Source organism: Parasteatoda tepidariorum, chromosome 8 (genome assembly GCF_982258835.1).
Source record: "Parasteatoda tepidariorum strain Cologne lab strain chromosome 8, Ptep-v5.0, whole genome shotgun sequence".
NCBI lineage: Eukaryota > Metazoa > Arthropoda > Arachnida > Araneae > Theridiidae > Parasteatoda > Parasteatoda tepidariorum.
In genome coordinates this window covers 17,262,238-17,276,529 of record NC_141762.1, presented here as the reverse complement: position 1 = coordinate 17,276,529, position 14,292 = coordinate 17,262,238, and the positions used below count along the sequence as shown (strand labels likewise).

The 14,292-nt window shown below is 29.9% G+C and overlaps 1 protein-coding gene across 1 annotated transcript in view; it reads left to right on the top strand.

Moving 5' to 3' along the window:
* LOC107439094 (synaptic vesicle 2-related protein) overlaps positions 1-13,988 on the top strand; it is a 41,752-nt gene extending 27,764 nt beyond the window's left edge. Inside the window, exons 7-15 of the mRNA XM_043047333.3 lie at positions 1,394-1,522; positions 3,231-3,436; positions 4,367-4,440; positions 6,194-6,310; positions 6,754-6,862; positions 8,834-8,918; positions 9,023-9,112; positions 10,843-10,956; positions 13,497-13,988. Of these exons, the coding sequence (XP_042903267.2) occupies positions 1,394-1,522; positions 3,231-3,436; positions 4,367-4,440; positions 6,194-6,310; positions 6,754-6,862; positions 8,834-8,918; positions 9,023-9,112; positions 10,843-10,956; positions 13,497-13,520 (948 nt within the window). The 3' untranslated portion in view covers positions 13,521-13,988. The remainder of the gene's footprint in view (positions 1-1,393; positions 1,523-3,230; positions 3,437-4,366; positions 4,441-6,193; positions 6,311-6,753; positions 6,863-8,833; positions 8,919-9,022; positions 9,113-10,842; positions 10,957-13,496) is intronic.
* The last annotated feature ends 304 nt before the right edge of the window (positions 13,989-14,292 follow it).

Genomic DNA, 14,292 nt, shown 5'->3' with positions numbered 1-14,292 from the left:
ATTTAGCGAAAATGGGCTTTATCGAAAACCAAGCCAATCAAATGAGTTTGAAATAATTTCGAAAAATATTGTAATAAAGTTACAGAAAATCCATAAAAATGACTTGCATTTCCTTATGTTAATATGTTAGTAAGTTAAAGAAAGAATAATTTTGGAATTTTATTAGCACTTATTTGAGTCCTAGTGAAAAATGAGCCAAACGTCAATAAACGTAGATTAGGACATAATTATAAATCTAAAAATTAACTTAAATTTTAAAGCTAGTAAATATATAATTCCTCTAATGGCTATGTCTTTATCATGATCTATTATTACCTTTCCAAAGTTATTACTTTTGTGATTTCTCAAACTTTGTTCTTTGTAATAAGGATTATAATGATTAAGAATTATGAGCTAAAATTTGTTTTGATCTTCAAGGTTTAAATATAATCTTGGATTTCAACTAATTTAATAGTTTTATTTTTAAATTAAATCCTTCTGATATATTTTTTAACAAAATTATTTTAAGATTTATTTTTTTAAAATCTTTTTCATAGATTTGTCTTTTATACAATGTAATAGAGTATACTTTATTGACTCTTTTGAGCTGTTATATATCATTGTCACTCAATTCCTTTTGATTTTTTAATGTACAGTGCTCAAAAAATAATCAGTGCAAAATTAGTCAAATAGTTCATAAGAAATCGAATTTTAGAAACATGACTTCTTTAAAATTAGATTTCTTAGAAAATATTCGATCGATTTCGTTCAAATTTTGTATTTTGCCATGCAAAATTAGATTATTTAAAATGATGTAAAAAATTGCATACCTTACAATTCAAATTTTTTCGACTATAATTAAATAAAATAATAAAAGACACATTTTTATTCAAAGTTATTTTTTATATGGAATTATATTTGGATAAACAAACTTTAAAATTATGCGCAAAAATTTTTCAATTCGCATTAAAAGTTCTCCAGATATGGCAAAATAACCAAAAATACAATTAACATTTAGGGGTCCAAATTTGAACCGTTCTCCCGACTAAACTATTGGAATCATATTTCCCAGATTGAAGGTACTCCTTATATTTAAGGGGTCAGTAATCTGAATTCGTCAAAGAAAAAATTATGTTTATTCAGAGAATGTACGTTTTTGTGTCTGAATAAAATACTAAAAATATCGTCTGCACTAATAATGACTTAAAATATCGTCTGCCCTAATAATACTGACTTAAAATATTGTCTGCACTAATTAATTAACGTATTTCAGGTCACCTCTTCTAACCATTAAGATATAATGTAGACCTAGAACGTGAAGTTCCGATCATTAGATCAAACGTTATCAGATCAAGCGTTATCTTTTATTTTTGCTCAATTTATGCAGTTTTTAATGTTTGAATGTTATTTTCAGTATTTTTGGTCGTTGGGAAGCGTAGGTGTGATATTCTTAGCCTGGATAATTATGAAATATTTGAACAGTTGGAGGATTCTACTTGTATCCACATCCGTGCCTGCCTTTCTAGTAATTCTTTCCCTAAAAGTAGGTACTTCAAAGTACTGCTCTTTACAAAATATAGCAAGATAAGTGGTATTGTAATGAAAATACCTTTATAGTCGACTTTAGAATATTTCGAAACAATAGAAAACTGTACTGTCTTGCCATCACGAGAAGACCTCTTAGACCGATTGTTCTTTTATAATTTTAAGACTTAAATGTCTATAATATTCTTTAACTTTTACAACCAACCTAATGATTTGATTTTAAATCAGAAATTGGATTGTTTTCAATATTGCATGTCAGTAGAGTGGCCCTGGGCTGTATGCTGCTGTCCAAGAGATACAATTGTGATACTCTCACCTCCTATTCTTGTTCCAATCAACAAGAAACTAGGCTGTACAAAGTTTTATTTCGATCGGACATTTGTAATAGTTTTTTCAACTGCCTTGAAAATTGAAACGCATATTGAAGGATTTAAAATTATGTTTTTAAATAACACAGCAAATTTTACAAAGGAACCTTAATGAATAATTAATATTGCTTCAGTTGCTAATTAAGTACTTCATTATACATATGAATTCTAAATTTTTTTCTAAAATTTTATAACAGTAGTTAAGCAGCGGACCCAATTTTGTATCTTGTGATTTTGAGTTACGATTTTCTGCAGAGTTTGAAAAAAAATTAAAAACATAATAGTAATGAAGTTAATGTTACTATAATTCAATGTTATAAAAGTAGGAAAAACTTATTACGTTAAAGAGATTTCTTTTCGGGATTCTTTTAATTTAGTTACATGTTGTAAAAATCATTTAAAATTGTTAATTTGGATTATAGTAGGTTTAAAAAAATTTATCTCTTATAACTGCCGTTGCACAGTTATTCCAATTTTAGGTTTACCACTACTAATGGTTAACTCCGTAGCCTTGTAATTTTGAACCCAATCCAGAAGACAGGGGAACTCCTGCATCAAGCATTGGGAGAAATTTGTCTTCGTGGGAGACTTTTTGATGGAACTAACCCGCATTTGCGCTACATGGGGAGAAAAACGACGAAAACCTCCCATGGTTAATCTGACGGCAATAGGACTCTAACCCATGATCCGTCTACTACAGAATATTTTTACCTCAGCACTGTGGTCGGTGCGATCAGGGCGCAGAATTTATATCAACCAGCCATCGCCGGGATTCGAATCTGGGTCACTTCATTGGGAGGAGAGCGCTTCATCCTCTGACCCACACGATTCAACCCCCAAAACTGGAGACTTTTGGTACAATTTAAATTTTTTTTACAAATTTAAACTACAAACACTGCTAGAGACATGTACCATATTTTTTTTAATGTTCACCTCGTGAATCCCTTGTTATGTGGCTCTAAACTCTTTCCGTTACTTTTGCTCATTCTATTTTGCCGATTGGAGGAAAAAACGATGCCGGTTGGTTTAGCAGTGATCAGTAGAAATTTGAAACGGGAAATTTATTCGGATCTACCCAGTAAAAAAGATTAGTTAATTATTTTAACGGAATTCTTTCCCGAAAACTTCCACATTCACATTTCGACAATGTCAAGCTAAAATTTTTGAACTTTGTTGGCACTTAATAAAGATTCAAATCAATGAGTTTAAAATATGGCAGCATAAACACATTCTCTAAAAGTACCTCATTCGTAAAATTATATATTTTTCTCTTAGAATACGCTTAATTGAGTTTTTTTTGCGTAGTTACTCGATGCATTTTAATCTTTTTTTCCCCAGTGGTATCCAGAAAGTGCAAGGTATTATTTAGTGAGCAACCAGTATAAAAAAGCAACAGATATTCTTCAAAAAATGGCTGATACAAACGGCGTTGAGTTACCACCTGGAAAATTAGTGGAAGTCACAACAAGTTACAGAAGAGGTAGAATCAAAGATCTGTTAGGAAAAGAATACAGACTTACAACTCTCTTGATTTGGTATATATGGTATGTATTATTAGTGTAAATAAAATCCCAAAACCTAATTTCGGACATAAAAAACGTCTAACATATAATTTGCAAAGCTTTTCCAAGCAAAGCTACATTGTTTATCAGAGTTTATTTCATTGTTTATAATGTTTCTTCAAAAAATTTAACGTTACAGCACGGACTACAAACGAGAATATTAAAAACATTATCTAATTTGATCTTATAATTTGAACTCTCAACCAAACTCATTTTATCAACCCGGTTGCTGACGTCGTTGATAATGATCATGACGTCAGATACTGGGTAAGTAAATAGGTGCAATAAATGTTTAAGTTCGATTAGGAAAAGTGACTTTGTATATATTGAGTCTGCATTAGTTAGAATCATCACTGCGGTAAACAGTGATTAAATTAAAAATCATCTGCTTTAACTCTAAAGTTGCATCATATTGTCATTGAAAAATTCTCACATGAGTAAGATCGTGCTTGAGCAAAATTTGGTGAAAATACACCACAGAATACTGCTGAATATTCTGCGTATAGTTTAAGAGTTTTTAAAACTTTGACGTATGATTATTAAGTTCGGTTTTCTTTCTTATTACCTCTATTAACGAACATAACGGACAGTAATACTAGAGACAAATTACATCAAAATTTAATACGATTAAAAGTTAATAAATAGTAGTGTGACGTCATCAAGACGCAACTTTTTATTTCAAATTTTTAATATTCAATATTTATCAAGTTTTATTATAGAGCTGTATATTCTCTTTTGCGTCAATTTTTATACCGGTTAAACTTTGTCGTCCTTTAAATTAGACATTTTTACCATCAAACTGGTCATGCACCTTTTTAAAAAATATATCGCATATTCTTAAGTACGCATGATATGTTAAAAGTATTTATCTTCAAATTATCAATGAAAAATAAAATAAATTTTGCTTTGTAGGCTTGCCTCTGCATTTGCATACTATGGAATCGCATTAGTGAGTCCCATAATAGTACAAAAGGGAAATTTGATAGGTAGGTTTGCAGACCTCATATCTTATCATTTAAACTATTGAAATGGAGACTCATTTCACTAAGAGATGCAAGAAATTTTTTATTGTTATGTATGATTGTTGTGTTATTTTTATCATTATTTTAACTTATAGTATGTGTTTGTACAAATAAATCAAAAGAGTCACCAATATTCCGAATTCTATTACACGCATTTATTTGACAAATCAAAAGGAAGAGAAAAGAAATTTGTTTTAGCGACTTGTTCAGGGAATGTTACACTGAGAGGAAACTTTTCTTGACCAATTTTATTTCACCTTTATAGATACTTGGAAATCTAAAGCTAAGAAAAAAGTTTAGTTTTAGTTCTAATTTCAAGTTAAAATTTAAATGTTTACTTTATTATTTAATAACAGTTGTTGACAGCGTTCCAATTTTCAGTTTACGACTATCAATCTTCAACTCCGTAATCTTGTAATTTTGATACCAATTCAGAAGACAAGGGGACTCCTGAATCAAGAATTGGAAGAAATTTTGCCTTCGTTAAGGACTTTTTGATGGAAGTAACCCGCATTTGCGTTACATGAAGAGGAAAACCACTTGAAACTCTCACGGTTAGCCTGAGCGCAAGGAGACTAACTTATGATCAGTCTACTACTGAGAATATTTTACGTTAGTACTGTGGTCAGTGTAAGTTGGGTGCGAAATTCGTATCGATCAGCCTTCGCTGGGTCTCTAACTCGGTTCACCACATTTGGGAGGCATATTTTTTCAACGATAAATTTTGCGAATGATGTAAAAGAGTTATCAATCATAAAAAAAAATTAGCGAGAAAATATTATGAAAATGAAAAAAAAAAAAAAAAAAAATTCGAGAATATTGTATTTTAAAGGGTTAAGAGATTACATAAGATTAGGAGGGAAAAATCTTATTTATTAAATTTTTGCATTATAATAAAAGAGTTACTTTTTAGAAACATAAAGAAGCACATTTGAACAATTTTGTGAAATTTTCCAAAAAAACAGTTTGAAGTTTCGGAATTGAGAACTGATTTTTGGTGATCATTTAGAAAAAATTATCTTCGTGATTATGAAAAATTACCTCGGTTATAAAAATTTCCAAATAGTCGATACGAAAAAATTATAAAAAAAAAAATTATAATGATTTTTAAAAAAATGGTTAGTTTTTGAGAAATTTGACATATTTCTACTAGATAAAATGGACTAGATATTAACGAGGAATTTGAAAATAATTCAAATTTGAATTTTTTGCTCAGCAAAATATTTAAAAAAAATACAACATTTGGTAAAAATTAGAGTCTGATGTAAAGGTTGCGCGGTGAAAGGAAAAATATTCCTTACTTAATATTTAGTTAATTCTATTCAAATGAAGTGTTCAAAATTTCAAACGATTTGCAGCTCAGTTTTTGAAAATAAGATTTGGAGAAACCTCACAGATTTTTAAAACACCATTGGCTCCCATTAGCCTTTTATCCCATTATTTCTATCATTTTAATTTCATATATTTATTTTCAGGCCTTTTATCAGTGTTGAGATCATTTGTAAGACTTATTGCTAAGAAACGTTGGAAGTTTGCAAAAAGCTGGATTTTACAATTAGCCTGCGAAATATATACTCTATACTTCCGATATTCTTTATTCTCTACATAGGTTCTTTTACAAGTTATACATACAATTAAATATTTTTTAAAAAGACATTTTTTTGAAGTTGTAAAAATCTTTCTTCAAGATAACAATAGTAATATTTGAATTTTTTAGTGGATAAAAATAGTACCGAAAGTCTTGCTGATGATATGAATTCTTTAGTACCTTGTGCGAAATTTTCTCAACAGTTTTACATAGATTTATTGTGGACAACAGCTGCAGAATTTCCTGGTAATCTATACATTTTTAATATTTAATTGTAACTTATTCTTCCGTACATTTTTATAGCATATATACTTGATTTGCTTATTATATCATTATTATAAATTATGTCTCTAATTTCAATTAACCTAATAATTTAAATATATAATGTAATGAAAGCTTCTTTAAATATATTCAAAAACATTTTATTTTATCTATATATTATTTTTTTAAAAATCACTTCTGTTATAACTGATAATTTAAAATTTTTATGCTTTGTTTTTTAAAAGAAAAATATCTATTGTAAAAAATCGTAGTTTCCAAACAATATTGTTCATCAGCTATCTAAACTATGTTTTATCTAAGCAATAGACTATGTCAGCTATCTAAACAACAGACCAAATAAGTCTGTAAATTTGATGGCTTAGTATTTTTTTTTAACAGAACATACGTTTATTATATTGTTTGTCTAGGTATTATAATCTTCACACTGTTAGTGGAATGTATGAGTCGCAAAGCTCTTTTATGTGGGTCTTGTATCATCAGTTCAGTGTTAGTACTCCTACTGTTACTTAGAACACAGTAAGTCATATTTAGTTGCTTTCATTTAAATAATTAATGTCAACGTTTTATGACGTTCGATTCACACCCTTAAAACTGCTAACTTCTAATGTATGAGTACTGTTTTATTTTTATTTAATTTTATTTTTACCAAATTTTTTTTAAATTTTATTTTATTTCAATACCAAAAAGTTTTTTTTTTTAAAAAAACTAATAAACTTATTGTTTTTTTTTATTAATTTTTCAATTATGTGATTAGAATTGATTAATGGTGTACTTTATTTTAGCAAAGGAACTGAAAAAAAGAACTACGTAACACTCCAAGTTTAAACATCATTCTCAACGTTGCGAAATTAAATGTTATTATAAACAAAGACAGTCAATACAAAATGAGGTTTTCTTGAAAAAAAAAGAAGAAAAATCTCAAAATATAAAGAGGAGGTATTTTACAAGTAGTCTTCAAACAGAATGGCGCGTATGGGCATTCTTTCCCCGACAACGATAAGCAAATAAATATATAGCACTGACTGAACTCAAGAAACAAAACTCTTGCAGAAATATTTATTTATTCGACAACTGTGAAACATGAATTAAATTACAATTGATTAGATGAAAAAGTTAACATACTATTATCTACACATAGCCAAATCTCGTTCACAGACTCATCTTCCGGAAGAATCTTACTAGCTTTTTCAAACAAAGGGAGAGAGAGCCTTCCGGTTAAGTCTCAACCTTTTAAACATCGAGATTCAGCATCATCGACCAGTAGCAAGCTACTGAGCATCTTGAATAAATTATTTCACTAGCAGGTGATTCCACCAAGCCTCTTACCTATACATAGATATATTCACCAAACTAAGTCGAGTGGAAATGCAATTCGGTCAATTTCCCCGGTGCATCAGGGGCCACAGACCTGGTGGTTCTTGAAAGATTAAATGTAACAGGCAGGTTCAAACTGCTCTCGCCCTCCTTCTCAGAACTATGACATTCACAGATGGTTTAAGAATTTATGACGTATGCACCAGACGCTTCTCTGAACAGGCTTCCCAAACTCAAAAATCTCGGAGTGCCTGGAGTTCAGCTATTAAGATCTTCTTGGTAGTCCATTACTGGACTTAGACTTCCTGAGGTTGTTTGGCTTATGAATCTATAGTGCGGCTTTCAGAAGAACTCCTTCAGATATCAGTCTCGCGTCGTGGCGGGTACCATGGTTACGAGGAAACGTCACTTCGAATAAGAGTGTGGGGTGAATAGTTTTGTCTTGTTTTTTGCATAGGTCAGCGTGAGTAAACTAATTAACACCTTCATTCCTCCATTACACCCCCCATTAGATATGTGCTCTAGCTTGCAACCATAGCAGCAGACAGGCCCAGACATTTAGTTCGGAGGAGTTCTCCTCAAAGCCGCACTATAGTCAAGCCCTGCTGGACTTTCGTGACAACAACAACACAAGTAAGTGAAGAGTTGAGTTATAACTGGCTACTCCCATGAGAATAATATTGTCTCACGAACATGGTTTGTTACCCCTCCCGATAAATCCGGCGTTTTGTCAGTGTTGACGTTATTTGTAAGGCCTTTTGCAAAGAGACGTTGAATGTTTGCAAAAAGCCTCTTCAACGTAGAACTTTTATGACGTGATCCCGTGACTTAAAATAAGCAACGAGGGCTGATTTGACTGATTTGATGCGATTATGGATCATATTTCTTGCACTTTCAAGATTATAATTATAATATTAACAAAATCTGTTTTTAAGAAATTATGAAAAAAAAATTTGTTTAGTCTCATGAAATAAATTTTAAATAATATTTTAATGGATGGACACACACGAAGCACCGAAGTCAGCAACTCAGCGTACTGCATCCTCTGCGCAAGCACGGAACGTACGCTTTTAAAAAAAAAATATGAGAGCTCTTGCGCAGAGGGTATAATACGCCGAAGCACTGACTTAGAAACTCAATCACTCGAATAATTGTATTTACTTTTTTTTATAGCAAAATCATCATACTTCTAGTCCTTTTTGGAGCAAGAGCTATTTTGTTAGCCGTATTTCAGTTGATTTACATTATGACTACAGAAGTAAGTCGTATCAATATAAATTTTGAATACTCTCAAATTTTAATAAAAATGAGTTAATATTTTACTCAGACATGAATAAAATATGATTCTTATCCCATTTACAGCTTTTTCCGACAACGTTTAGAGCTTTAGCCATGGGAACAGGCAGCTCGTTCTGCAGACTTGGAGGGATTATGGTTCCTTACGTTGCTCAGGTAAATGGGGATTTATTCAGGTTTTCTAGTCTTATTATGTTTTATGTAGGTTTCAATCAGTGGTTGGAAGAACTACATTTTCTTTGTAGTTAGCTATGACTATTTTATCACAATTGTAGTTAACTACAACTACTTTTTTTAAATGTGGAGACTACTAACTACTTTTGAAATGAAGTCACTACTTCGCCACTTTTAGAAGACAAACTTAACTGGAGAATTTAATTTTCACCAATATTCAAAATTATTTTAAATAAAAAAATATTGGTCAAATATGAGGAGACATGAAGAAATTTTAATTCATGTTCAAATGAAATAGTTTTTTTTATTCTAAAGCACTTTTTACGAATTTGGTCTTTTAACTATCAAATTCTATGATTTTCTCGACAGTGATTTAAGAAATTATCAAATATTTGTGATTTAAGTGATCAATGCTTTTTCATATCCACCAAGAAATTAATTTCACTGCGAAAAACAAAAAAACGGTCCATCCTGAAAAACTTTAGATCAGATCTTCACGTTCTAGGACTCAATCTTAATTAGTTTCTGGGGGTGATCTCAAATATGCTAATTAATAATTTTCAGAAGATATTTTAAGTAATGAAATCAGACACAGAAACGTGTTCGGAAAAAATATCCTTTTTCCGACTGGTTTGAATTTTTGACTCTCAAAATAAGGGCGATAATCGGAATCCCAATAGCTCATATAGGCAAGAGAGAATTCGAAAATTTGGCCACTTAATGATAATTTATCTTTTGCAAATTTCGCCATTTCGTGAGAACTTTTTAAGCGAATTGCTAATCATTTGCACACAATTATAAAATTCGTTTATTCAAAAATAATTCCAAGCAAAAAATTGAATTTTTGACTCTCAAAATAAGGGCGATAATCGTAATCCCAATAGTTCATATAGGCAAAGAGAATTCGAAAATTTAGCCACTTAATGATAATTTATCTTTTGCAAATTTCGCCATTTCGTGAGAACTTTTAAAGCGAATTGCTAATCATTTGCACACAATTATAAAATTCGTTTATTCAAAAATAATTCCAAGCAAAAAATTCAATTTTTGACTCTCAAAATAAGGGCGATAATCGTAATCCCAATAGTTCATATAGGCAAAGAAAATTCGAAAATTTGGCCACTTAATGATCACTTATCTTTTGCGCATTTCGCCATTTCGTTAGAACTTTTAAAGCGAATTGCTAATCATTTGCACACAATTATAAAATTCGTTTATTCAAAAATAATTCCAAGCAAAAAATAACGCTAAGTAAATATTTATTATTTTTTATTATTTTATTTAACAATAGTCGAAACAATTTTTAACTGCAAGGTATTCAACTTTTTACACCATTTTGAAGGATGTAATTTGACAAGCTGAAATGCAAAATCTGAGCGTAATCGGTCTAGTAGATCGCTCTCCTGTCCAAACTATGGGGACAATATTTTCCAGATTGCGATTACTCTCTATATTCTTAGGGGGTCAGAAATCCGAATCTGTCGAAAACAAAGTTGTTCATTCTGAGAAACTATATTTTCGTGTCTGATTTCGTAACTTTATTGCCTGCACTAATTAATCAACATATTTGAGATAACCCCTTCAAACCATAAGATTGAGTTCTAGAATGTGAAGATCCCATCATTAGATAGTCATTCAGGGAGGTCTGTTTTTTATTTTGCGCACTGTACAACATGACTTTCAACATATTCGAATGTTTTCTGCATTTTTAGGTTCTAGTTATTGATAGTCCAATCGCAGCCATGTCTCTGCTGTCTGGAGTTATATTTCTATCAGGGATAGCTGCATTATTTTTGCCATTTGAAACTAAAGGAATGAAAATGAAGGTTAGTAAAAAATTTAAATTATTTTGCTCTATTACAGGGATGAGAAGACTTATGGTTAATTCACTTGGAGATGAGACTAAGTGTATTTGTTGTATATCTTTTGGATGTTCAACTTCTTAACAAAATATAGTGCACTGGCCAGCTTCCCAATTCTGAAAAAATGAAGGTAAATTGCGTTCTGGTCAACCACTTTGGTGGTAACTTACTTGTTTGGTGTCCATTTGTTCGGAGTTCGATTTTCGAAGACAGAAAATTAAATGAAAATTTTTTTTTTGTTGATAAGTCTGTTAATTACAAATATTATTAATTTTAACATAAGCAATTTAATTCATTAAAATTATTTTAATTGTAGATATTACTAGATGTGCAAACTACAGTAAAAATTCAATCTGTCAAACAGAAAATAATAACTGACATTATAATAATAGCTGCTGGAAGATTATAATATCTCTTGTCATGTGTAAAAAATTTTAAAATATTCTCCTTACACCTAGTCGGTTGCATTACCCTATTCATATTTGATTTTTTTTATTATGTAACTTATTTTTTTTATAGTACTTTTTTGTTTAACATTGGTTAAACAAAGTAGTAAAAAATTAATGAATAAAATAAAATTATTTATATTTAAATTATTTACATTTCTAAATTTAATTTAAAAATAACTAAATTAATGACTGTCCTTTGGAATTGAACACCAACATCAAGGCGGAAATAAAGGCTATTACATAAGCTGCTGCGATATTGGCCGGAGAGAATACTTCATACTGGTGTTTCAAAACTCATTGTACATATGGGGCAATCCATACAAAATTTACACCTATGATACAAAAATGATATAATTTATTTTTTTATTGTTCTTTATTGAAAATAAATCGACACGTATATTTGCGTTTTTGTTTAAATTGCATATTTTTTACTATACGAATTTTACTATACGAATTTCGCTTTTTTGAGCACACGACTTTGCAAGTTATTTTTTAACGTATTGCCATCCAACAACAAAAATATTTAAATACACTTTCTTGAAGTGATTTTTCTCAAACTTTAAGAAAATCAACATTAAAATATAAAAATTTTTGTTTTTGACATAAAAAAATTCATTTTTTGAAAAAAACAACTTTTTTTTTGCAATTTGGACATCTTTGATTTTTTTTATATTTCGACAGTGTGAAGTATAATCAATGATGATATTAATTCTAAATTTTTGGAATGGTAAGACACTTTGTTCGAAATATATAAACAAAACAGTGACATCGCGCTCTAGTTTAGTAGGTAGTGGATGAGTTCGAGAACAGTCGAGCCATATTCTACATACATAAGCGGAGTGCGCACCGTCACTGTTTTGTTTATATCTTTCGAACAAAGTGTCTTACCATTCCAAAAATTTGGAATTAATATCATCATTGATTATACTTCACACTGTCGAAATATAAAAAAAATCAAAGATGTCCAAATTGCAAAAAAAGTTGTTTTTTTTCAAAAAATGAATTTTTTTATGTCAAAAACAAAAAATTTTATATTTTAATGTTGATTTTCTTAAAGTTTGAGAAAAATCACTTCAAGAAAGTGTATTTAAATATTTTTGTTGTTGGATGGCAATACGTTAAAAAATAACTTGCAAAGTCGTGCGCTCAAAAAAGCAAAATTTTCAAAAATTCGTATAGTCAAAAATATGCAATTTAAACAAAAACGCAAATATACGTGTCGATTTATTTTCAATAAAGAACAATAAAAAAAATAAATTATATCATTTTTGCATCATAGGTGTAAATTTTGTATGGATTGCCCCATATATTAATGGGTGATAGAACACAATTATACAAGTACAAATCCCTATACAACCCATTGTTTGAATGTGAATCGTAAAGCGCTAGGCATGAAACCAACTGTGTCACGAAATGGTGGTAAACATGACAGATAGGTAATAAAAAGAACCCGATAAAAAAATTTTATTTAACAAAATGAAATTAAACAATACTAAGTCCTCCATGTCAGGAAATGCTAAAAATTCAGACATCAGCATTAGCGCAGGAGCGACTGTCGTCGAGGAAGTGACTGCTGTACAGTGCGGCAAAAAGAAATGGATCACCCTGTATAACTTTTGATCTAATAATCGGATATTCACGTTCTGGGACTTAAACTTAATCTTTCGAGGGGGTGATCTCAAATATGCTAGTTTATTATTGCACGGGATATACTAACTACATTCAAACTACTACGTCAAACTACATTCGTAATATATAGTTTAAGCAAAGAACAACACTTACTGCAGTAAAAAAATAATATTTCAAGATTAAACGAATCTACAATGATTCTTCTTTAATTTATAACAAACTAGAAACTCTGAGATGATTGTATAAGATTTTAATGATTTTACACTTATATGCAAGCCATTAATCCTACCAACATTTCAATTAGAACATTTTTAGGTTTAATTCATCTAACTCATGCGATTCATTCAATCAAATACTAATTTTAAACTTATGACTTTTCTGTACCTTTTAATTTGCATTAATATTAAATTTTGTTTTAATTTTTAGGATGTCTTGGTGGAGAAATCCTGATTTAAGCTAACTTCATGATGAAAAAGAAAAGGAGTAAAATCCCTTTAATAATGTTGAAAGAAATACACAAACACTAAGATTCACATTTCCCGCGAATCATAAATTCACATTAGTTCAATTATTAAATTAGATGTATAAAATTAATGAAATACTGTTGTGAAACAATTTTAAAGTACAAATGATTTTGTTCAGGATGTTTAATCTTAAAACAAAATTTTAAAATTGAATATTACAAAACTATTACGAAAATGAATTGCTCATGGAACCGTTATTTCAAAACATTGGGTTTCTTTTCTTGTTTTAAGATTTATTTTGAAGAAGTAGAAAATAATTTAAAGCATAATTTTAAAGAATAAAATGAGGTGGAGATTTCGAGTACTTTAAGAATTCATGGAAATGTACAATTCATTTTCCATACATACATAGAAGAACACAGCTTTTTCCAATGCAATAAAAATATTTCAAGAATTTTGTTTGTTGGTCACTTATTAAAAATCATCAGCCAAAAGGTTTTTAAAAAAATTATTTCATTGAACATTCTCCATACTCATTGTTATTTTAACTTTTATTTTACCTGCCAGAAAGATGGTCACTAGCAATTACTAAATCGCAATTTCTACGAATAACATCAAACTGTAGGTAAATTCTTCATTTGTTTTCGATAATCTTTTGATTGTCTTTTTAGCCTTACGAGTATGTAATATTTATACTCACTGGATGCAACGACTATACTGTTAGAATTTTCATTCTGAAATTACCGTACAATATCCAC